At 37.8% G+C, this 23,714-nt stretch overlaps 1 protein-coding gene across 5 annotated transcripts in view; it reads left to right on the forward strand.

Moving 5' to 3' along the window:
- The first annotated feature begins 207 nt into the window (after positions 1-207).
- NOL4 (nucleolar protein 4) overlaps positions 208-23,714 on the forward strand; it is a 470,394-nt gene continuing 446,887 nt past the window's right edge. For all 5 annotated transcript variants that reach the window (XM_068993684.1, XM_068993682.1, XM_068993685.1 and 2 more), the window contains exon 1: positions 208-474. In XM_068993684.1, the coding sequence (XP_068849785.1) occupies positions 208-474 (267 nt within the window). The remainder of the gene's footprint in view (positions 475-23,714) is intronic.

Genomic DNA, 23,714 nt, shown 5'->3' on the forward strand with positions numbered 1-23,714 from the left:
CAGGGCATTGATCGCTGGTGCCCAGCCGGACCCTCCTCCCCGTCGCCCCATCCCTCCCCCCTTCCCCCCGACCCGAGGCAGGCTCTGGCGGCGCCCGGGACCTCGCGTCCCCTACATCGTGGCGGGGGTCTGCATTTTTCATGAGCCCGGGGTGAACAGGTGCGAAGTGCGCTGGGAGCCTCCGGCCGGCTGCCGGGCGCGCGGAACATGGAGAGCGAGCGCGATGTGTACCGCCAGTTCCAGGACTGGTGCCTCCGGACTTACGGGGACTCAGGCAAGACCAAGACGGTGACCCGTAAAAAATACGAGCGGATCGTCCAGCTCCTCAACGGCTGCGAGTCGAGCTCCACGGACAACGCCAAATTTAAATTCTGGGTCAAATCGAAGGGTTTCCAGCTGGGCCAGCCGGACGAGGTCCGCGGGGGCGGCGGCGGCGGCGCCAAGCAAGTGCTCTACGTGCCGGTCAAGACCACGGTGAGTGACTCGCCTTCTTCTGTTATTTGTCTGCCGGAGCAGCCCGGCGGGGAGGTGGGGGTGGGGGGAGAAAGGGGGAGCCGTGAGCCACCGTTGGCTCGTTTGCCCCCACCCTTCTCAACTCCCCCTCCCCAAGTCGTCCCCACTCGCGTGAGCCAGGCGCGTTTCCCCCAACGTGGAGTCTTTGTGGTCCTGTATTTTAAAGCAGCAGCGCATCTCTCGAGCGCGCAGCCCTCCTCGTCTCCGGAGCTTCCATCCCCGGGTCGGGCGGCATCTCGCGTCCTCGGACTGGGCCATTGTCCCACGTCCTTCGCTGTGCGCCCGGCGCGTGTCCCGCCTTCGCCACCGCGCATAAAGGCCACGCTGAAACCCCAGCCGCACGTTCTGATAATAGATGATTCTGATCGATAGTCTGCGGAGTCTTTTTATTGGCACAAAGCCCGAACGTGGCGCTGGTCGTGGATGTGTGGGGTTCCCCCGACCCCCCCTCCCCCCGCAACGGACACTATCAGGTTTTATTGTTAGTTAGACCGCCGCCTGGGAGACACCTGGCTGTCCTATCGCCTTAATCTCTCCTTGAGATCTTGCCCTGAAGATTTAGATGGTAGATAGGGTCCTGGAGATGCCTCCTCCTGCCCACCGCCCCCCACCGCTTCCTTCCTCACTTGCAGCTTTCACAAATAAAGCTGCAGCTACATGAAGAACAACAAAGAGTGATGGGTTTGGGCGCAATCAAGTGGTGTACGGTATTTGTTCCTTATTCTGGGATGGCTCTAGTCTCACGGCCGCAAAGCTGCAAGCCCAGGCGCTGGCGCTGAGAGCTCAGTGTATCTCAGCCTCCCCAGGCAGAAGCCTGTGAGGTCGGGGAGCGGCGGCAGCGTCAATTTCCGTTTTCAGGAGATGGGAACTGTGGGCTACAAGTAGGATTGCAGATCAGATCCATAAGACCTCTTTCTTCATCATGCTAGGTGGGTAGTCGTCCGGAGTAGGGGTGGGGGAGGGTTATCTGGCATTCGGTACATTTTTGCCTCGCTTTGGGGTTTCTTGAGCATTTGCTCCTTTTCCTCCATCTCTCACTGGCAACTGTTTCCCGTGCCGTATTCCTGGAGGATGCTAGAAAGGAGATGCCTTGAAAGCTATTCATCTATCTCAAACGGAGGTATATTAAATTGGACATACATGCATGAAAGGTTTTTCAAAGGATTATATGGAAGACTTTTTGGAAAACAGTTTATGGTTTCTTGAGATTAATTAGGGGTAGTTGTTTGAAGGAAGTATATTTCTTTTGAAATTTATATGGAAAAATGGACATGGGAATAAAGGTGAAACGGAAACACACATAAAAGTTCTGCTGTTTGTTTTTTTTTTAATATGCATCATTGTTGAAAGGTTTCTAGGAGGGCGAACTCTAAACGCAGCCTTCGCCTTTCACATGTGGCATTGCTAAAGACAATGGTGAGATAGGTTTATTAATAATGAGCACTAGATGGGCATGGATGAACTTAGGTTTATCTACATCTTGATGAGCCAGAAGTCTGTCATAGAGAATAAGGGACTTTGATTCATTTATATTGGGAGTAACATTAAGAACCTGGTTTTTAAAAATAACTTAGTTAGACAAAGTAAATTAGAATTCAGAACATATGAATGTATTTTTCTTTGGGTGGTACTGAACTAATTGATGAATAAAATAATGATTTAAGATATTTATCTGAATATTGCTTAATAAGATTGTGTGTGTTTTATTTCGTAAATTGCTAGCTGGGAGTTTGTTTTTCATTTCTTAAAATATTTTACTTAGGCACCTCTGTTTATGTGTCAGATTGCTTCACTTGTGTATTTCTCCAATGAGTTTATACCTGCATGGATTTGGTTACATCTACTGTATGTATATACAGGTGTTCTTTTTTAAAACGTTAAATAAAAATTCTAACATAAATTGTATAGTGGTCATAAAGGCACTAAGATAAACATGGATGCCAGTAATTCAAACCAGCATTCACATTCTTGGGGACCACATTTTCATTGAAAAATTAATGCAGAGTTGTTAAGAAATCTAATATAGATGAACAACTCCAGGATTAATAATAAAATAACATGTGTTTCTCTTTTCAGTAAAGATTCTATATAGTTAGGGGAGAAAATGTAATCCTTGAGGTGATGTTCTTGCATAATGGTTTCCTGTGTAGTATTTAAGAGCGATGATTTTCATTCACATTTGTTTTGAAATTTTGAAGAGGTTTTTAATTCATGAACTTTCCTATTGCTCTTTATGAAATTTTTATGCTGCTCCTGACATAGAATTATAGGCTCCTCCTTCTCTGAGAGACAGCCAATCATCATTTCATTGACTTAAAAAATAAATAAAAGATCCCTTTTATCATGTGTTTCCCCACATATCAGAGTATTTCTTACTTAAACCTGTGATGGTTTTTCTTTATGATAGCAGGGGTGCAGTCATCAGAATGAAAAGGTTGTGTTTTTTTTTTTTTTTTGTCTTGCATCCAAAAGCATTTATAGGTTGAAAGAGTGTACTGTATTTGAATGATATTTTCAAGTAGACTGAAAAGCATTCTAGGATTCTGAGGTTTGAAGGTTCATGGCTGGCTTTGCTTCACTGAGAGCAATTCATTCCTGGTGTTGCAGTTACCCATTGCTGCTGGTAATTAGGCATCATTACTACTGCAAAAAGGGAAAGAGAGAAGGGGAGAGGACAGGCTGGGGCTAATTAACTCCCTGTGTTTAATGAGAGAAAGGGAGACTGATAGCAACTGGGAGGTCGGACTAGAACAGAGCAGACACACCATGCAGGCTTAATTGAAACAGGACTCTCTTTCATTCTAAAAGAAGCTTGGTCCTACCTCTTGTTTTTCCAAAAGAGCAGATTTATTTATAGCTTTGCAAATACTTTCCCCCTGAAGCCTCAAGGTAACTGATGATAAAATCAAGCAAGTGACAACTGACTTAAAAATACAGAATATTGGAGAAGATAAACATGCCCTTTACTGTTTGTACTGGCCATGCCTAAAACTGAGGGGACATATCTGTCACTGTTCAGATTACTGTGTGGCTGAGCAGATACTGTTTGGTCACCAAGCAACAACATCCTGCGACTCAGCCATTTTAGGTCTGGAGTGAGACTGTGTGCGCACATGTGTGCGTATACACACATACATGTGCTTTGCTGAGCATGGGATCTCAGTTCTTTTCCATACTACCACTGTTACTTTTCTATGTTCTTTCCTTAAAGGTGTCAGAAATTTAGAAGTATGAAATTATGGTAACTTCAAACAGTTCTAAAAAGATACAGGAAATGCTTGACATTGATTCAGAAGCAATGTTTAATCTGTGACCCTTTAAAATTAGCCTCACTATGGTTACTGTTTTACATCTTTGATAGTTCTAGCTTAGTTTGTTTTCAGAAGCTTTATATCCTGATTGACACTTTGTTTTCTGGCAACAATTAGTTAAAACATCACACTTTAAAATGTAACCACATTTTACTGCTTCATATTAGGAAAGGTAAACTTAGAAAAGAATCAGAAATTTCATTACATTTCATTAGTAATATTATTCACGCATTATTGTTTATTTTATAAAAATCCATTGCATTCTGTAAGTCATTAGGAAATACCGTAAACTCACATTTCTGTTTGTCTTTCAGTCTTAACCAAACAAGGTAATGAATATTCAAAGTATAAAATCAAATAATATGAACAATGGTTTTCTTTCCTTGTATTTGTAGGAACAAACATTTCAGCCTTTTTTCTTTTTTAAAGCATTTACATGTATTTTTTCCCTTTATTTAGTATTTTTTCCCGTTATTTATTCCACAAGGAAACATAAAATGAATTTTTTATCCAGAAAAGAAAATATATTATCTCTAGTTATATCATTTAAAAATGATAATTTATTCATTTCTCAATCGGTAGCCTCAGATTTCATATTTTCTCACTGTGTATACTACTAATTGATTATTGTACAGTGATTAGAATGAATATTCATGGACTGGTTCATAAGCAGATACTGTTTTTTAGTTCTCTGATTGTAGTTTTGGTTATTTTTTTTAATACCACATCAGAGTGAATAAAATAATACATAAGGAGTCCGTGTACATTTCCACTTGGCCTAAGTCCGTGACTAAAGCTCACATCATATATGCTGGGTCTTGATCTGTAATTTGCTGTAGAATTTCTAGAAAACAAAGCTGAGGGATTTGCCAGCTATGCATAATGACACTTTGTATCTCTGACAGAGACAAGTCAAAACAGTAGTCACTAAGACAACCACATTTTGCTTATGTCTTAATACTTCCACAGTGGGAATTGTTATTGATGACTGATGCATTTTCCCCCTTCATTTAAATATTTTGGGACACACTATACCATATATCTTTGTGGAGGTTAAAGAGATCCCAAATATGTGTCTCAGCATTGTGGTTTATAAGCTGACTTCAGTGGCATTTAGAGTTGTTGGGAGGAATCAGTCATCCATGGCAAGTCCAAGTCCCGAGCACAGCACCTCCTTTGGGTTCTCAGGGAATAGTGGGTGCCTTTACTAGAGGCCAGGCTTCCCTGGTGACTCAGATGGTAAAGCGTCTGCCTGCAATGCGGGAGACCTGGGTTCAATCCCTAGGTTGGGAAGATCCTCTGGAGAAGGAAATGGCAACCCACTCCAGTACTCTTGCTTGGAAAATTCTTTGGATGGAGGAGCCTAGTAGGCTATAGTCCAGGGGTCGCAAAGAGTAAGACACAACTGAGCGACTTCACTTTCTTTCCTTTCCTTTTACTAGAGGCCAGTTGGCCATGAGAATTAAGACACAAAGGGTTTGTCGAGTTAACACCCCTGAATGTTAGAAGGAAATCAGACCCTCTGAGTACAAGAGGACTAGTTGTTCAGTCACGAATTTGTGTCTGACTCTGTGACCCCACGGACTGTAGCCTGCCAGGCTCCTCTGTCCATGGGATTTTCCAGGCAAGAGTACTGGAGTGGGTTGTCATTTCCTTCTCCAGGGAATCTTCCTGACCCAGGAATCAAATCCACATCCCCTGTATTACAGGCAGATTCTTTACCACTGAGTAACCTGGGGAACCCATATGAGGACTATCCCACATTTATTTCTGAAGATACCAGTCCTTAACTTTTCTGTTAGTTCTTCTTAGTTGTGTTACTAGTGACTATGGTGAAGGTGAGGGGTAAGACCCAACACATATGTATTCCCTCTAGAAACCTTCTGAATGATTCTGAGATTCTGCTTGTCAAGATTTTAACTCTGGACTTTCTGTATAGGATAGAGGAAAGATGAGGAAGGAAATACAGGGATGTGGCAGCAGAATTTCCAAAAGTTTCGATCTCCACGTCAAGATCATAAAGACCTCTCACTAATAGCTGCTGTATTTGCCAAGATATTTTATCTCACTAGGAAAGATTAAAGTGAATCCAGTGTGTTTTAGCTTATGCTCCTTTTCATAGTCCCAGGATGGCAATGTAAACTTCATGGACAGCATGGATGGCAGGAAACATGGTATAGTGGGCAGGGTAAGGATTTTAAAGCAAGATTTAAATCCTGGATTTGACATTTACTGGAGTTGCGAGTCCAGTTCAGTTCAGTCGTTCAGTTGTGCCCAGCTCTTTGTGACCCCATGAACCACAGCAGGCCAGGCCTCCCTGTCCATCACCAACTCCCAGAGTCCACCCAAACCTATGTCCGTTGAGTTGGTGATGCCATCCAGCCATCTCATCCTCTGTCGTCCCCTTCTCCTCCTGCCCCCAATCCCTCCCAGCATCAGGGTCTTTTCTAATGAGTCAGTTCTTCGCATGAGATGGCCAAAATATTGGAGTTTCAGCTTCAACATCAGTCCTTCCAGTGAGCACCCAGGACTGATCTCCTTTAGGATGGACTGGTTGGATCTCCTTGCAGTCCAAGGGACTCTCAAGAGTCTTCTCCAACACCACACTTCAAAAGCATCAATTCTTCTGCACTCAGCTTTCTTTATAGTCCAACTCTCACATGCATACGTGACCACTGGAAAAACCATAGCCTTCACTAGACGGACCTTTGTTGACAAAATAATGTCTCTGCTTGTTAATAGGAAGTTTCTTATTTAAAGACACAGTTCTCTTTGCTTCTTTTTGAGAATTTCTCTTTGAGGATTTCCTAATTTGCATCCAAAACTTTGCCTAGTTTTAGTTTTGGATGAGAATTAATAATCATACTTCATAAGCATATAGTATTATAGCATATGCTTGACACATAATAGATGCTACAAAAATAGAAGCTAATCTAAGTATTAACAAATCAAGAATACCATGATATAATTTTAATTATGTGTTATGAACTCAAAATCACAGTGTAATGAGTTAAAATACAAGATACATATATACATTAATGATTATATATTATAATGTAATATAATATAACATATATTTATAATGTTAACATAACATAATATAGTATAATATAACATTAATGTATTATATTGCATCTTTTTTTCTTACTCCACTTCTAGAAAATAAAAATGACTTTGTTTTCTTAAAAGTGATACTTCCTCATTACCCAAAATTCTAAGTGAAAAGGAAAAAAATTGCCAAAAATTCATTCTAAGTCTCTTGCCTGGATATAACCATTAACTAATTATGAGTATCATTATAGACATCCATCTAAACAAGTATCCCGAAAGAAGATTAGAGATAATGGTTGATAGCCATACTGTATATGGAGAAGCAGAAGTGATTTTCTAAAACTGGGATGACAACTATATGCTAATTTAAGAAGAATAAAATATATTACCAAAACATCACAAAAATACATGAAATTCAAAAATTTTCTAATAGATTAAGTCTTATTCATAGAAGTGTTTATTCCTAACATTGACAGAAAAGATTAAGAAAAATATCTATGTTGAATTATATTTATTTTTTCAACTACAGTTTCACTTTTATACCATATTATTGACTTTCTCTAGTGGTAAATAAGGAACAAATCTTTTTTCATTTCTCTCCTTCTTGTTACTGATATCCCTGTTTAGAATGCATTACATTTATTCTAATTGTTATATATTTTGTTATATTATCTAAATTATATCATTGCTTTTATTGTCAAGGTTCTTTATGTTATAGTATGTAATTTGCTTCTTGCAGTTATTGTCCCTTTATTATGGTTAAATGCATATCACCCATTCTTTTACCTGGTTTTCTTTACCTCTAAATTATCTGACTTGATCCATCTGTTGATTAGTGGTAATTCCTCATCATGATTTTTTCCCCTAAAGAAGGGCTCCTATTTTCTATTCTTTGGGGTTTATATACAACTGAAAAATATTTTTTCCTTTTCCTTTGTATCTAAAGGGCAACTTAGTTAGGTATAATTTCTTTGTTTTCACTCTTTCCACTAGACCATTGTAGATAATTGTATTAGCGCTATTAAAATTCGACGGCAAACTTTTCCAAATTTCATGGATTTATTTACTTAGGTATCCTTAAGATTAAATAATTTGACTAAGATACACTTTGAATTCCTTTTATTACTCTCTCTTTCTCTTGAGCAGTGGTACCCCCGTCCATAGCTTCAGTTGTATGTCTGTTTTGAGGACTTAATATGCTTCTGCTGGAGTTCAGATCTTTGCTTTGGGTTTTGCACTAGATGTTTTCCATCAAGATATTCCAAAGCACTTAAAATTAAACAAATTCAAAAATTTTTCTTTTCTCCATTCCCCATACTAGGTCCTCCAAGCTAACCTCTTCAAAAAAAAAAAAAAGAAATTTTTTTTTCTTAAAAATTTTTCTTTCTTCATGGGTGGCAATACAATTTCCTCACCTTTCCAAGCCAAAAGTCTGTGTGATCTGATTATTTTTTTGTCCCTTTCTTCTCTCCTTATGGTCAGTGCTTGATAGAATACTGTTGATTTTATCAACTTAATATCAGTTGAACCAACTGACCATAATATTACATCATACCATGAGGTATGTCTATTGCTTGATAATTTGTTGTTTGTTTGTTTGTTTTTGCAAAATTTGTTTTGATGGAAAGGAGGGCATCATGTGTAATACATCTTTGGCAGTAATTAATGGGATAAATAAAAATCACTTCCCAGCCCCATAACACAATGGAATCTTCTTTTTTAAATACCACACACCAACTAGTTATAACCAGATTTGGGGACTGTTTTTTTAATTTTATTTATTTAGGTTAAAAAAACATAACATATTCTTTTCCATCTTAAACATACGTAAGTGTGTGATACAATAGTATTAAGCATATGTACTTTGTTGTACAAAAGATCTCTAGAATGTCTTCATCTTGTAAAACTGAAACTCTGTAACTAATAAAGAACTCCCTCTTTCCCCTTCCCTCCAGCCCCTGGAAACCACCATTCTGCTTTCTGATTCTGTGAATCTGACTACATTTGATACCTTATATAATTGCATGCATGCTTACCCTGCCATGTCTGACTCTTTGCTACCCCATGGACTGTAGCCTGCCAGACTCCTGTCCATGTGTTCTCCCAGGAGTGAGTTGCCACTTCCTTCTCCAGGGGATCTTCCCAACCTAGGGATTGAACTGGAACCTTCTGCATTGTCGACTCAATGGGCATGAGTTTGAGTAAACTCCAGGAGTTGGTGATGGACAGGGAGGCCTGGGGGCTGCAGTCCATGGGGTCACAAAGAGTCGGACACGACTGAGCAACTGAACTGAACTTCTGCGTTGCAGGCAGATTCTTCACCTTTCAAGCCATTGGGGAAGTCTCCCTCCCCCTACAGTATAAGTGGAATTACACAGTGTTTGTCTTTTGTGATTGATTATCTCACTTAGCATAATACCCTCAAAATTCATCCATGTTAAATTGTGTTACAGAATTTCCTTACTTTTAATGGCTGAATAATATTCTATTTTATGTATTTACTATATTTTTTTTTTTGTTCATTTGTCAATGAGCATTTGAATTGCTTCCATCTTTGGGCTTCCCTGATATCTCAGTTGGTAAAGAATCCATCTGCAATGCAGGAGATTACGGTTCAATTCCTGGGTCGGGAAGATTCCCTGGAGAATCTGCCCACTCCAGTATTCTTGAGCTTCCCTTGTGGCTCAGCTGGAGAAGAATCTGCCTGCAATGCAGGAGACCTGGGTTCAATCGCTGGGTTGGGCAGATCCCCTGGAAAAGGGAAAGGCTACCCACTCTATTATTTTGGCCTAGAGAATTTCATGACCTGTATAGTCCATGGGGTGGCAAAGAGCCAACATGACTGAGAGACTTTCACTTTCACTTTTTGGCTGTTAGAAATAGTGCTGCTGTGAAGGGTATCCCTTCAAAACTCTGCTTTCAATTCCTTTGGATGTATACCCACAAGTGGGATTGCTGGATCACATGGTAGTTCTATTTTTAATTTTTGAGGAACTTCCATACTGTTTTCCTTAGCAGTTATACCATTTGTAGTCCCATCAGAAGCAGGAAAAGATGGGCTTTTTTTTTTTAAAGCTGTGAAACTGGTGACTTTCTCATTTAGACTTCTTTAATGAGTACATTGCTTCTTTAGGCAATAGAAAGTTTTGAATGTAACACAATTAATAAAAATGCCTTGCATTTATCAACTTATTAATATATATTGGTTAAGGATTGAGATAATAACTTTAAACAAAATGTCCCCTTTAACATTCACAATAATCCTATCAGATGAACATTTTTCATTACATACTTGATAAAATTGTGGTTTAAATTAAGATAACTTTCTAAAGTCACACAGCTTCTAAGTGTTAGTGTTTTAGTGTTGGGACAAGAAACTATTTCAGGTGGATTCCAAAGTCCTTGCTTTGGTTTCCAAACTTAAAATAATGCACTCTAGTGATTAAAACAAATTGAATATTCCCCCAACATGTGTATTTTTATAAATTACATATAGTTCTGTATCAATACTTAATACATAGCACATATTCAAAAATGAAAATCTATAGAACTGTTACTCAGTTCAGTTCAGTCGCTCACTTGTGTCCGACTCTTTGCGACCCCCTGGACTGCAGCACACCAGGCTTCCCTGTCCGTGACCAACTATTACTAAATATATACAAACATAAATTTTAATGTTTTTATTCATCTCAGTAGGTCATCTCATGCATTTCCTGGGGTGTGCACATACCAGTTTGGACACAGTTACTTTAATCCATAGGATAATATTGTGAGTGTGTGTTTGGTCGCTTAGTTGTGTCTGACTCTTTGTGACCCCCTGGACCATAGCCTGCCAGGCCTCTTTGTCCATGGGATTCTCCAGGCAACAATACTGGAAGGGGTTGCCATTTCTTTCTCCAGGGGATCTTCCCGACCCAGGAATCGAACCCTGGTCTCCTGCATTGCAGGCAGATGATTTACTGACTGAGCTATTGTTGAAGGCAGAAACTATTGTTGAAGCCTAATATTACCTCACAGTAAATCATTTTAGTTAAGACCTTACACTTCAGCTAAAATATCGCCTTCTCTCTTACAGGGGAGTGCCTCTGTACTTAACACAATATTAAAAATAATTTCTTAGCCATAAAAATCCATGACATCCATAAAACCATTGTACTCTTTCGGTATTGTTTTGGTGGAGGTGAGATTTTATTTCATCAAAGGCAAGTTGAGATGGTACACAGTCAAGAATAGCTGAAGTGCAGGGTACAGTGGAAAATGAAGTTGGAAAAATAGTTGGGGGCAAAATTATGGGAAGCCTCTACCGCCATGTTGCAAAGTTTGACCTTCCTTCTATAGGGAATGCCAGCTACCAGAAGTGTTTGAGCAAAGACATTATGATTTCGGTCTTATGTAGGGACTTGAGATATCTCCTTGGTTTATGCTGATTATAAATCAAATGAATAAAGAATAAAAGTTGAATAGTTCCTTTTGCCTCAATATTTGTTTGAAGTATTATAGTTATAAATATTACACAGATACTGAAATCAAACTGTTAAGCAGTAAATCAATATAATTCAATAGCTTGAGATTGTGTAATTGAATCATGCTGTACAAACGTCAGACTTTATTAATTCCAATACAGTGTTAAAAATAGGATTGTTTGAAATGTAAGAAAATAAATTTAAAGACACTTAAAAGGACACAACTTAATGACCCAACAACAAAGCATCCCTAAACAATGCAGTTTAGTTGTTCCTGGTTTTAAAATTTCTACAAAAGAATGATACTCTAAATACTCTTCTGTGTCTTGTACTTTATTGGATATTGTTGTGAGATTCACCCATGTTGTTGTATGTAGCTGTAGTTAGTGTTCTTTAGAATGAATGTATCAAAATTTCATTCATCCTGCTGATGATACGTTTGACTATTTGACTTCTAACTTGTTTAATGTATTATGAACATTTGACAAATTAAATTTGTCATTTGCCAAGAATTTAAATCTATAAAAATTAAAACCAAAACTTTGGAAAGAAAAAGGAATATGGATGAAATAATCTTGTAATAAAATGTTTTTTTCTTTCCTTCTGTTTTTAGAGTTGAGGAGAAATAATTTTTGACCTCTTATTACTACATCCACAGCTACAAAGATTTACCAGAGAAATTGTTCTAAAACCCATGGGAGATTTCTCTATATTAATAGAATACTTATTCAAGCACAGACCTTTTCAAAGTAATGTTTCAAATATTGCTTAGAACATGGAGTTTATACTTTAAGGCAGTATTCTAAATCTTATTCCAAGTTGTTTATACCTCAGACTTGTTTGATTCTAAATCCACATGCCTGTCTGTCACTGTGATTCTTCAATCTTTGTGTTCTGCGATAGGCAGGATTCTAAGGTGACTCCCAAATGACTCTCACGTGTGTTTAATTCCCTTACCTTTGAGTGTGAGTGGAAAGTGTACATATGATCTCTGATTCCTATGGTTATGTTATACGGAACAGTTAACTTGAAGAAAGGGGGCTCTTTTAGGTGGGTCTGACTTAATCACATTAACCTTTTAAAAGCAGAGAGTTTTTATAGCAGAAATAGCAGGCAGAGAATTTCAAAACCTGAGTTGGATTCATTGTAAGGGAGATTCTCTGCTGCTGAGATGGAGGGGGCCATGTGGTTAGGAGCTGAGAGCATGCTTTGCCAACAGCTAGCAAAACAATGGGGACCTAAGTCCTACAACCACCAGGAATACATTCTGACCAAAGGAAGCTTTTCCCAGTTGGGCTTCCAAGAAAGAATGTACCTGTCTTCCACCTTGATTTCAGCTTTATAAGAACCTGAGCACAAGACCCATTAAAATATGCTGGACTTTTGAACCATAGAAACTGTGAGATATATAACTTTGTGAAGCTTTAAGCCACCCAATTTGTAATTATACAGTGAGAGAAAATAATACATAGTTTTTTGGTCTAAATTTTTCAAAAAGCATTTGCTCAGTTAAAACAACTTTCTAAAAAGCACGTTTGACTAATTGTGGTTTAAGATGCAGCTGGGAATAATTTAAATGGCATTCTGCTAATGCCTAATGTGTTGCCATTTTAATCGTTTTTGATGAGATGGTCCATAATTTAGTAAAATATATAATTTCTAACAGCTCATTTGAGATAGTTATTGATCACATTAGATATATTTGTGTATATATATACATATTGACTTATTACTATGTACTATTTTGATTTTTTTTTAATTAAAATATTTTATTTCATTATATTCCATCTATCTTTTTTATAGAATATGAAGTGGTTTGCTGTTTTATGGTTTTCAGGGAGGATGGAGATTGAGGAGTGCATGTATTAAAATAGAGCATTATATGCATCATTATATTAATGTATGTTCAAGTATTTTTTGACTGCATAGTGACAAATAACAATATGCAGCAATATCATTTATTAGCACTAACCATACTATAATTTTATTTTTAAATAATTATTATAATATTATACATTTTAAATGAGACTTTAATATTTGTGGAATCAGCATATAGAAAATAACAATAATAGGTATATCTTCTTCTGTTAAGATATTAACAGGAATTGGAATCATTTTCCTCTCTCTGTTGAGAAGAGAAAATCTTTATTTTGATTATTTTCTCTTTCTATCTGAGTTTTTTTCAAGAGACTCTTATGTCCCACTCTTCCTAATTTTAATCAAGTGTTCATTTGTGCTAGTTAATCTCAGGGTTACAGATTTTTCAAGTGTTTGCCACTGTTAGAAAACTGGAAGGTTGCGAAGGAGACTCAGAATATAAGTTCAGGAAGTTGGAAGCTTCATTTTGGTGATACAAAGGAGTAGCTTGTCTGGCAGAGAAAGGGTGGTTTTATCACTAGTTCTTCCTCTTTTAAAGTTATATGTTTTCAGAAAATATTATTTGACTATTTGGGTCTCATCATTATGTATAAAGATAGTAGTCATTGAGATAAGGTTGGCCAATATTTTTTAAGTTATCTTTTTTTTATTTTGGTGGGGTGCCAGGGTGAGGGGATGCAGAGACAACACTTATAGGTGGGCCCGACTGCAGTTGCCAGATGGCTAGAGGGCTTTAGGGGTTTAATCTAGGAACACGGGGCAAAGATAAGTGGCACATATGAGGATCTAATGTCTAGTTGGGTCATAATAACACTATGCTCTAACCAATTGACCTAATTAGATGGGATTTTCAAGACTAGATGGTATTTTGATTGAAAGTATAATAAAAAATCTCTTAATAGAGCTTCACTAACCAGTGAATTAATCAAAACCCTCTTCCCAGAGTGTGGATTGTTCATTCAAAATAGTCTATGCTGTAGTAACCTGTATCTCGTACACATAAAATTGAGTTGTGTATATATTACTAGTTGCATTTTCCCACATCTTTTATGTGAGTTTCAATTATTATCGTAATTATGACATTTAAATATTTCATAACTGATGAATGCATGAATGTAAATTCAGCGCTTTAGAAAGGCTCAAAATACATGTGAATTGCTAAAAAGTACAAATAGAAAAAATAGGGAAAAAAGAAAACAGGTTTCTACACAGCCTATATTACAAGTAATAACTTACTTTGAAGTAATTGAAACTAGACATCACAGACAATGCATTGTCCAGGGCATTATTCACGCTTGGAATGTCAATTGGTAAACACACACTTAAAGAAGACATCTTTGTCTTATCACAAGTTTACAAATAATTATATGTTAGCATATATTAAATAAATGAAAATTTGATATTGACATTTACATGTAATGTATTCACTGTCTTCCAACTTTAAATTTTTTAATTGTTAACTGAATAGCTTTCAGGATAACAAGAGCTTTATGCACTAATACAGATAATAAGTGGTGTTTGCCAGCCATGGAGAAAATGAGTTAAAGATACACATACTGGCAGTGCTGATAAAATAATATGCTGTTATGATGATGAAGAACTTAGTGTTTCCTGATGGTTGTTTCCATTCAGGTGAGCCAGATGTCATAACTTGATCACGTGGGTTTATCAGGCCCTCTTTAAACCCACATTTAACAAGCCACCTTTTGATTATTTGGGTTCTTACATAAATTGACCAAAGAGAATGCACGGGTCAAACTGTTGCCAATATTGGGAATATTTGAGTTATATTTTTCAGTATAAGTTAAGTGATTTTAGGTTTTATACTATAATGTCTCCTGAGTGTTTGGTGTAGTTCAGAAAGTCTACATGTAACCAATTATGTTTCTATATACACTGGTGAGATCTCCATAAGAACACTAGCAAGCTGATGAGATGGGAAGGGGAACATGGCTATCAGGGAGGCAAAAGTGGGGTCCATCAGCTGACTCATTTAGAGTTCCCCCTTCTAGGCAGTCACTCTTAGTTTCCAGTTCCCTTGACATATTTGTTATTCTCTTCTAATTAAGTTATTTTCTAAAATATGGTACCTGGCATACTTTATATATAAGGTTATAGTCATAGTTTGCCTATAACTTTGAATTGTGCTTTTTTCATTTAAAATCATTATTAAGATTTCCTCAATAGTCTTCATAATTATTTTATGGCTTTATAAATACCTAATTAAGTGTTCAGAGAAGGCAATGGCACCCCACTCCAGTACTCTTGCCTGGAAAGTCCCATGGACGGAGGAGCCTGGTGGGCGGCAGTCCATGGGGTCACGAAGAGTCAGATATGACTGAGCGACTTCACTTTCATGCATTGGAGAAGGAAATGGCAACCCACTCAAGTGTTCTTGACAGGAGAATCCCAGGGACGGGGAAGCCTGGTGGGCTGCCGTCCCTGGGGTCGCACAGAGTCGGACATGACTGAAGCGACTTAGCAGTAGCAGCAATCAAGTGTTTCTACCATAACTCTCTTCTTTTTTAAATTTTTATTTGATTTTATTCCTTTGCCCATTTTGTTTTATTTTTTATTGAAGTACGGTTGATTTACAATGCTGCGTTTCCAGTGTAGAGCAAAGCAGCAAAGTGATTCAATGTTATCTGTATCTATATATACCTATACAACTACATACATGTTTTCCTTTTCAGAGTCTTTTCCATTATATTTTATTACAAGATATTAAATGTAGTTCCCATCCTTGTTGTTACCATAACTGTCATCCATAATTTTCTTTAATATTTCCATATGATTTATCTTTTTTTTTTTTTTTTGCTTTAAGCTTATTTTCCCACTTAATTATGATACTTATCTATCTTTTCAAAAATATGTGTGTGTGTGTGTGTGTTTGTATCTTGGAATTGATTTTTTTGGTTCTCAATGAGGAACTTTGCTTGAATCTTCTTAGGATCCAAGAACTTTGTAAACCTTATTCCTGTCTTCTAGCTCAGGATATGTCCCGTTTTAGTGAGCTTACCCATTACCGGAGTATCTTGTTAGAATGGAGGTTCTGGGTCAGGCCAGGGCTCATGATTGTTTGTACCTATATATAGAAAACTATAAAACACTGATGAAAGAAATCAAAGAGGACACTAATAGATGGAGAAATATACCATGTTCATGGGTTGGAAGAATCAATATAGTGAAAATGAGTATACTACCCAAAGCAATTTACAAATTCAACGCAATCCCTATCAAGCTACCAGCCATATTTTTCACAGAACTAGAACAAATAATTTCAAGATTTGTATGGAAATACAAAAAACCTCAAATAGCCAAAGCAATCTTGAGAAAGAAGAATGGAACTGGAGGAATCAACTTGCCTGACTTTAGGCTCTACTACAAAGCCACAGTCATCAAAACAGTATGGTACTGGCACAAAGACAGACATATAGATCAATGGAACAAAATAGAAAGCCCAGAAATAAATCCACACACATATGGACACCTTATCTTTGACAAAGGAGGCAAGAATATACAATGGAGTAAAGACAATCTCTTTAACAAGTGGTGCTGGGAAAACTGGTCAACCACTTGTAAAAGAATGAAACTAGATCACTTTCTAACACCGCACATAAAAATAAACTCAAAATGGATTAAAGATCTAAATGTAAGACCAGAAACTATAAAACTCCTAGAGGAGAATATAGGCAAAACACTCTCAGACATAAATCACAGCAGGATCCTCTATGATCCACCTCCCAGAATTCTGGAAATAAAAGCAAAAATAAACAAATGGGATCTAATTAAAATTAAAAGCTTCTGCACAACAAAGGAAAATATACGCAAGGTGAAAAGACAGCCTTCTGAATGGGAGAAAATAATAGCAAATGAAGCAACTGACAAACAACTAATCTCAAAAATATACAAGCAACTTATGCAGCTCAATTCCAGAAAAATAAATGACCCAATCAAAAAATGGGCCAAAGAACTAAATAGACATTTCTCCAAAGAAGACATACGGATGGCTAACAAACACATGAAAAGATGCTCAACATCACTCATTATCAGAGAAATGCAAATCAAAACCACAATGAGGTACCACTTCACACCAGTCAGAATGGCTGCGATCCAAAAATCTGCAAGCAATAAATGCTGGAGAGGGTGTGGAGAAAAGGGAACCCTCCTACACTGTTGGTGGGAATGCAAACTAGTACAGCCACTATGGAGAACAGTGTGGAGATTCCTTAAAAAATTGCAAATAGAACTACCTTATGACCCAGCAATCCCACTGCTGGGTATACACACCGAGGAAACCAGAATTGAAAGAGACACATGTACCCCAATGTTCATCGCAGCACTGTTTATAATAGCCAGGACATGGAAGCAACCTAGATGTCCATCAGCAGATGAATGGATAAGAAAGCTGTGGTACATGTACACAATGGAGTATTACTCAGCCGTTAAAAAGAATTCATTTGAATCAGTTCTGATGAGATGGATGAAACTGGAGCCGATTATACAGAGTGAAGTAAGCCAGAAAGAAAAACACCAATACAGTATACTAACACATATATATGGAATTTAGAAAGATGGCAATGACGACCCTGTATGCAAGACAGGAAAAAAGACACAGCTGTGTATAACGGACTTTTGGACTCAGAGAGAGAGGGAGAGGGCGGGATGATTTGGGAGAATGGCATTCTATCATGTATACTATCATGTAAGAATTGAATTGCCAGTCTATGTCTGACGCAGGATACAGCATGCTTGGGGCTGGTGCATGGGGATCACCCACAGAGATGTTATGGGGAGGGAGGTGGGAGGGGGTTTCATGTTTGGGAACACATGTAAGAATTAAAGATTTTAAAATTTAATAAAAAAAAAAAAAAGCTACATGTGAGTTGCCAGTGCTGGTCTAAAAGGCGAATCTCTGTCATTATGAATCATTATGGATGATCTCTTTTATGAAAAACTCTAGTGAGAATATAAAACACAACCACCTGAGCACTCTGAAAAACAATAAAAGGCAGAATGCAGATGGAAATGGACTGGACGCAAAACAATACGAGGGGTGAGTTTCTCTGTTTTTTCCCATTCTTTTATCTCCTAGATTTAACTGAAGGCTAGTCTCAGTCATGGAGCTGCACTGCTGCTATATGGTGGCCGTGCTGGCAGGGAGGAACCTAAAACTCTTAGAGGATAACCTTTCTTGTTGGCCAGAGGAACAGTGTGGAAAGGGCCCCAGTGGTCTGAATGTGTGTGAAATTCCACTACTACTTTCTCTCTCTCATTTTCCTGATACATGTGTCCTGAAGATGGGTCCAGTCTCATGTATTTATGCAAAGTGCAGAAGGATGAAATGTTGAGAGGCACTGATATTTTCAGGCTAGAGGAATCAGAAATAAAGGGATGTTGGAAATAAGAGTGAGGGAAATACCAGAGAGGACATCTGGTGTGATGTCCTAAATTTTCATGTGAACTTAATTCTTTGTCAAGCTGTGAATGTGAAGCACATATGCAAAGTGCCATGACCAAGTCTTTGAGAAGTGAAGTGTGATATAAGCTACAGTACAAGTCCCAGGGTAATCCCTATGCTACCCGCTACCCGTATGCAGATTAGACCCAAAGGAACAGAACAATTTGAAAACTTACCTGATAATGGAATCAGTGGTGAGAAGGCAAGCAAAGCTCATGGTCTGAGTCTAATAGGGTTTAGTGCATGATATAAGTATACAACACTTTCCAGAAGATTTTAGTAGGATCCAGAACCTCACAACATAATCAAAAATTTCAGGATACAGCCTGAAATAAGATAATTTTATATGCAAAATTGCATATAAAAATGATGAAAATTGGACATGTTTTAAGAGGAAAAAAATCAACATGCCAACTCAGTTGAGTCAGATGCTAAAGTTAAGAGCTTTCAGCTATTATAACCAATGCTCTATGCAGAAAATACAAATACTTTTGATGGAAAATTAGATTAATGGAAAATAGATTAATGGATTAATGGAAAAATAGATATTCCAAGCAGAGGAAGAGTAACTTTAATTCTTTTAAAAAGAAAAAAATGCAAAGATTTGAACTAAAAAATTTAATAAGTGATAAAAATTTACTGGGTGGGCTCAAGAATAGAATGCAGATAGCAGATGAAGGAGTCAATGAGTTTAAAGATTAACAGAAATGATCATATCTGTAAAACAGGGTAGAAGAAGATTACAATATTAAAAAAAACTAAATTTTTCTTTTTGTCACTGAAATCATAGAAGCAGTAAAGAAAGAAATTGTTATAGAAGAAAAATATTTGGAAAAATAATGACTAAAAGTTTCCCAGATTTGGTGACAAACCAAGATGCATGGTAAAACCCAAACAAGCTAAAATTTAAAAATGTTATGAAACACATAATGAACCTTCTGGAACAAAACAATCTTGAAAGCAGCCAGAGGTAAACAACACAGGATAATCCAGATGACCATAGAGTTCTCCTCAGAAACAAAAGAGGTCCCTAAAAATAGTACTTTTTTTTTTCTTTTTTTAAATGTTGAAAGAATTGTATATTCATTGAAAAATACCCTTTCAAGAAAGAAGATGATATAAAGACAGTATCTGATGAAGAAAAACTATGAATTATTTTCCACTGGACCTGCTCTAAAATTAATGCCAAAGGAAGTTCTTCAGGAATGTTCTTCAGAGGAATGGTGTGTGTGTGTGTGTGTGTGTCACTCAGTTGTGTTCAACTCTTTGTGACCCCATGGACTATAGCCCACCAGCACCCCCTGTTGGTAGAATTCTCCAGGCAAGAATACTGGAGTGGGTTGCCATTCTCTTCTCCAGGGGATCTTCCCAACCCTGGGATTGAACCCTGGTCTCTTGCATTGCAGGCGGATTCTTTACTGCCTGAGCCACCAGGAAAGCTCAAAGAGGAATGGTAGTAGGAGGAAATTTGGACCTTTACTAAAGGAAAAGAAATAGAAACTATAAATAAACTACTTTTCATCTTCTATATTCTTTAAAATATATATGACTCTTGAAAGGAAAAATTATGGCACTGTCTGGTGGGGTTTTAAAGTTTATGTAGCTGTGATAAGAATATATAGTTTACAAAGGATATTTTCTAACTGAAAGGATTATGATATCAAATAAGAGAAAGTTATCTGGTGATTCCCCTAGTATTCAAAGATTCAACAACATACTTTTAAGTAACCTATAGGTGAAAGAAGAAATCCCAAAGAAAATTAGACAATATTTCAAACAGAAGAATGAAAATGATAGTGTAGCATATCAGAATTTTCAGGATGCACCTAAAGGAAGATTTTGAGGAAAATTTTTGATGGTGAGTGTTTATGTGGCAAAAGATGAAATGTCACAAATCAGTAATCTCAGCTTCCACCTAAGGAACTAGATAAATAAAAGCAAATGAAACCTGGTGAAAGCAGAATCTAAATATTAGTTAATTCCTGGTGAACTCAGTAAGTCAAAAGTATCGCTTTGCCTGGGATTCTAAGGACTGAGGGTGGTTCACATAGTGTCCCAGACAGAGTGGAGGATACTGGGCTTTGGTTACTGCTGATGGTACTTGTATCTGCTCAGATGTATTGGGTTGGCCATAATCTCTTACAGGAAAACCGGAATGAACTTTCTGGCCAATGCATTTCCCCATTCAGTTCGCTTCTATCATGTAGATTGCTAATGTGGTACACCTTGTTTGTGAATACAAGGCTTATACAAATACGGGACTCTCTCAGGTATCTTGCTGTCTTTCTTGATATCATGGGTTGAGTTCACCTACTCTCCTGTGGGTGCTTGTGAGACTGTCTCACACTGATATTGCCATTCAGCTGTCTCCATTTTCTTGCTCACAAAATATGTCAGATGCAGAAAAAAAAATAATGTCACCCACCTGTTATATTTGTTGTTATTTTTCAGCTGCTGAGTTGTGTCCAACTCTTTGCAACCCTGTGGAATGCACCATGCCAGGTTCCTGTGGCCTTCACTGTCTCCCAGAGTTTGCTCAAATTCACGTCCATTCAGTCACTGATGCAATCTAACCATCTCGTCCTCTGCCACCATTTTCTCCTTTTACCATCAATCTTTTTCAGCATCAGGGTCTTTTCCAATGAGTTGACTCTTTGCATCAGGTAGCCAAAATATTAGAGCTTCAGCCTCAATTCTTTCAATGAATATTCAGGGTTAGGTTTGACTGGTTTTATCTCCTTCTGTCCAAGGGACTCTCATGATTCTTTTCCAGCATCAGTTTGAAAGCATCAATTCTTTACCAATCAGCCTTCTTTATGGTTCAACTCTCACATCCATTCATGACTGCTGGAAAAACCATAGCTTTGACTGTATGGATATTTGCTGGCAAAGCAATGTCTCTGCTTTTTGGTATTCTGTCTAAGTTTGTCATAGCTTTCCTTCCAAGGAGAAAGCAACGTTTAATTTCACAGCTGCAGTCACCTTCCACAGTGATTTTAGAGCCCAAGAAAAGAAAATCTGCCACTGTTTCCATTTTTTTCCCCTGGATGCTGTGATCTTGGTTTTTTGAATGTTAGGTTTCAAGCCAGCTTTTTCACTCTCTTCTTTCACCAAGAGGCTCTTTTATTTCCTCTTCACTTTCTGTCATTAGAGTTGTATCATCTGCATATCTGAGGTTGTTGATATTTCTCCAGTTTGGGATTGTTGATTCCAGTTTGGGATTCATCCTGCCTGGCATTTCTCATGATATATTCTGCATATTTGGGGTTGCAGGAATTCCCAAAGCTATCTGGGTTTAGCTTCTCAGAACTCTTTTTTAAATTAAAACTTTAGGGAGACATAGACTGTAGGACTTCTTCTCAGGAACTCATGGATATGCAGGTACATTTTCTTCTGTTTGTCTTCACCCACTGAGAATTGCTATCTCACAGGAAGTGTGAAAGCTGTTTATTACTTCCTCAACATTTATTCAGGTCTGTTTCTTATGGCATAATCATTATGTGATGGGTCCTCAGGCTTTAGGTTTCTGAAGATCCAAAGCTCAGAATCTTGCAACTCCAAGTAAACTTTGAAACTTAAAATCCAAGACTTGAACATTTGAACATTTTTAAACAATGTGTGTTCATCACAACTTTCCCTAGGGAAGTGTATGTATATAACCCTCACAACTTAGTTTGGGGAAAGGACCAGGATACACATAGAAAGACAAATCAAAGAAACCAGTTCATACTGCAAAAGTTCTCCTGACATCTATGAAGTAAGGAGAGTAAATGACAGTTACTTCACATGGTTATTGTGATGATTCAGTGAGGCAATACATATGATTCATGTGGCAGTTTCTGACAACAAAGAATTTAAGTAATAATTCCTCTCCTTTTTGTCATTGTCATCTCCTCCTTTTCCCAACAATTGCAGAAGTATCATCTATGTTGAGGGAGCATGTAAAGACATCTTAAGAGTTTATTAATTATGTGAAACAATTCAGGATACGCTTGAAGAGAAACTGATGGCTCCAGAATAGAATACAAATGGCCAAGGGAAGGATAGTGACTCAGCTTTTCCTTAATCCATTATTTGTCTTACCTATTATCCAGAACATTTAAAAAGTCTCCTAATGTTAACCATGGCTTCCCTGGTGGTTCAGTGGCAAATAATCCACCTGCCAATGTGGGAAACAAGGATTCAGTTCTGGGGTCAGGAAGATCCCTTGGAGAAGGAAATGGATACCTACTCTGGTATTCTTGCCCAGGAAATCTCACTGATAGAGGAACCTGGTGGGCTACAGTCCACAGAGTTGCAAAGAGTCAGACACACAATTTAATGACTAAGTATGAGTGTGAGCTTGTTAACAAAATGATTACTTTGCAATATAGTACATATATTTAAAATTATAAAAATCAAAACACAGGGGAAGGAGAGGGTGAGATGAACTGACAGAGTGACATTGAAAGATATGCATTACTGTATGTAAAATAGATAACCAGCAGCAATTTGCTGTATGACACAGAGCTCAGCCTGGTGCTCTATGACAGCCTAGAGGGGTAGGATGGGGTGGAGTGGTGGGAAGGAGGTTCAAGAGGTATACATATGTATACCTATGGCTGATTCATGTTGTATGGCAGAAACCAAACATTGTAAAGCAATTATCCTCCAATTAAAAATAAAAATTAGAAGAGGTCCAAGTATCAGGGAACCAGAGAATACCGAAATGAAAAGGAATGATGCAACAAATATTATAAAGAATTTTATTATAAAGATTGCTGCAGGGACCATTGGATTAAAAATGCTTAGTACAAACTATAAGAACTAATCATTGGCTGAGATTGTTTGTGATAAAGGGTACAGATTCTCCTCTTGTTACAGAGATCCTGGGAGAAAGATCATGTATCCTACTGTGGAGTAATAGGGTGTTAGGTATGTGTATATAGAGTAATAGAGTGTTCAGTTCAGTTTAGTTGCTCAGTCGTGTTTGACTCTTTGGATCCCGTGGACTGCAGCATGCCAGGCTTCCCTGTGCATCACCAAGTGCTGGGGCTT

Source organism: Capricornis sumatraensis, chromosome 21 (assembly GCF_032405125.1).
Source record: "Capricornis sumatraensis isolate serow.1 chromosome 21, serow.2, whole genome shotgun sequence".
Classification (NCBI taxonomy): Eukaryota; Metazoa; Chordata; class Mammalia; order Artiodactyla; family Bovidae; genus Capricornis; species Capricornis sumatraensis.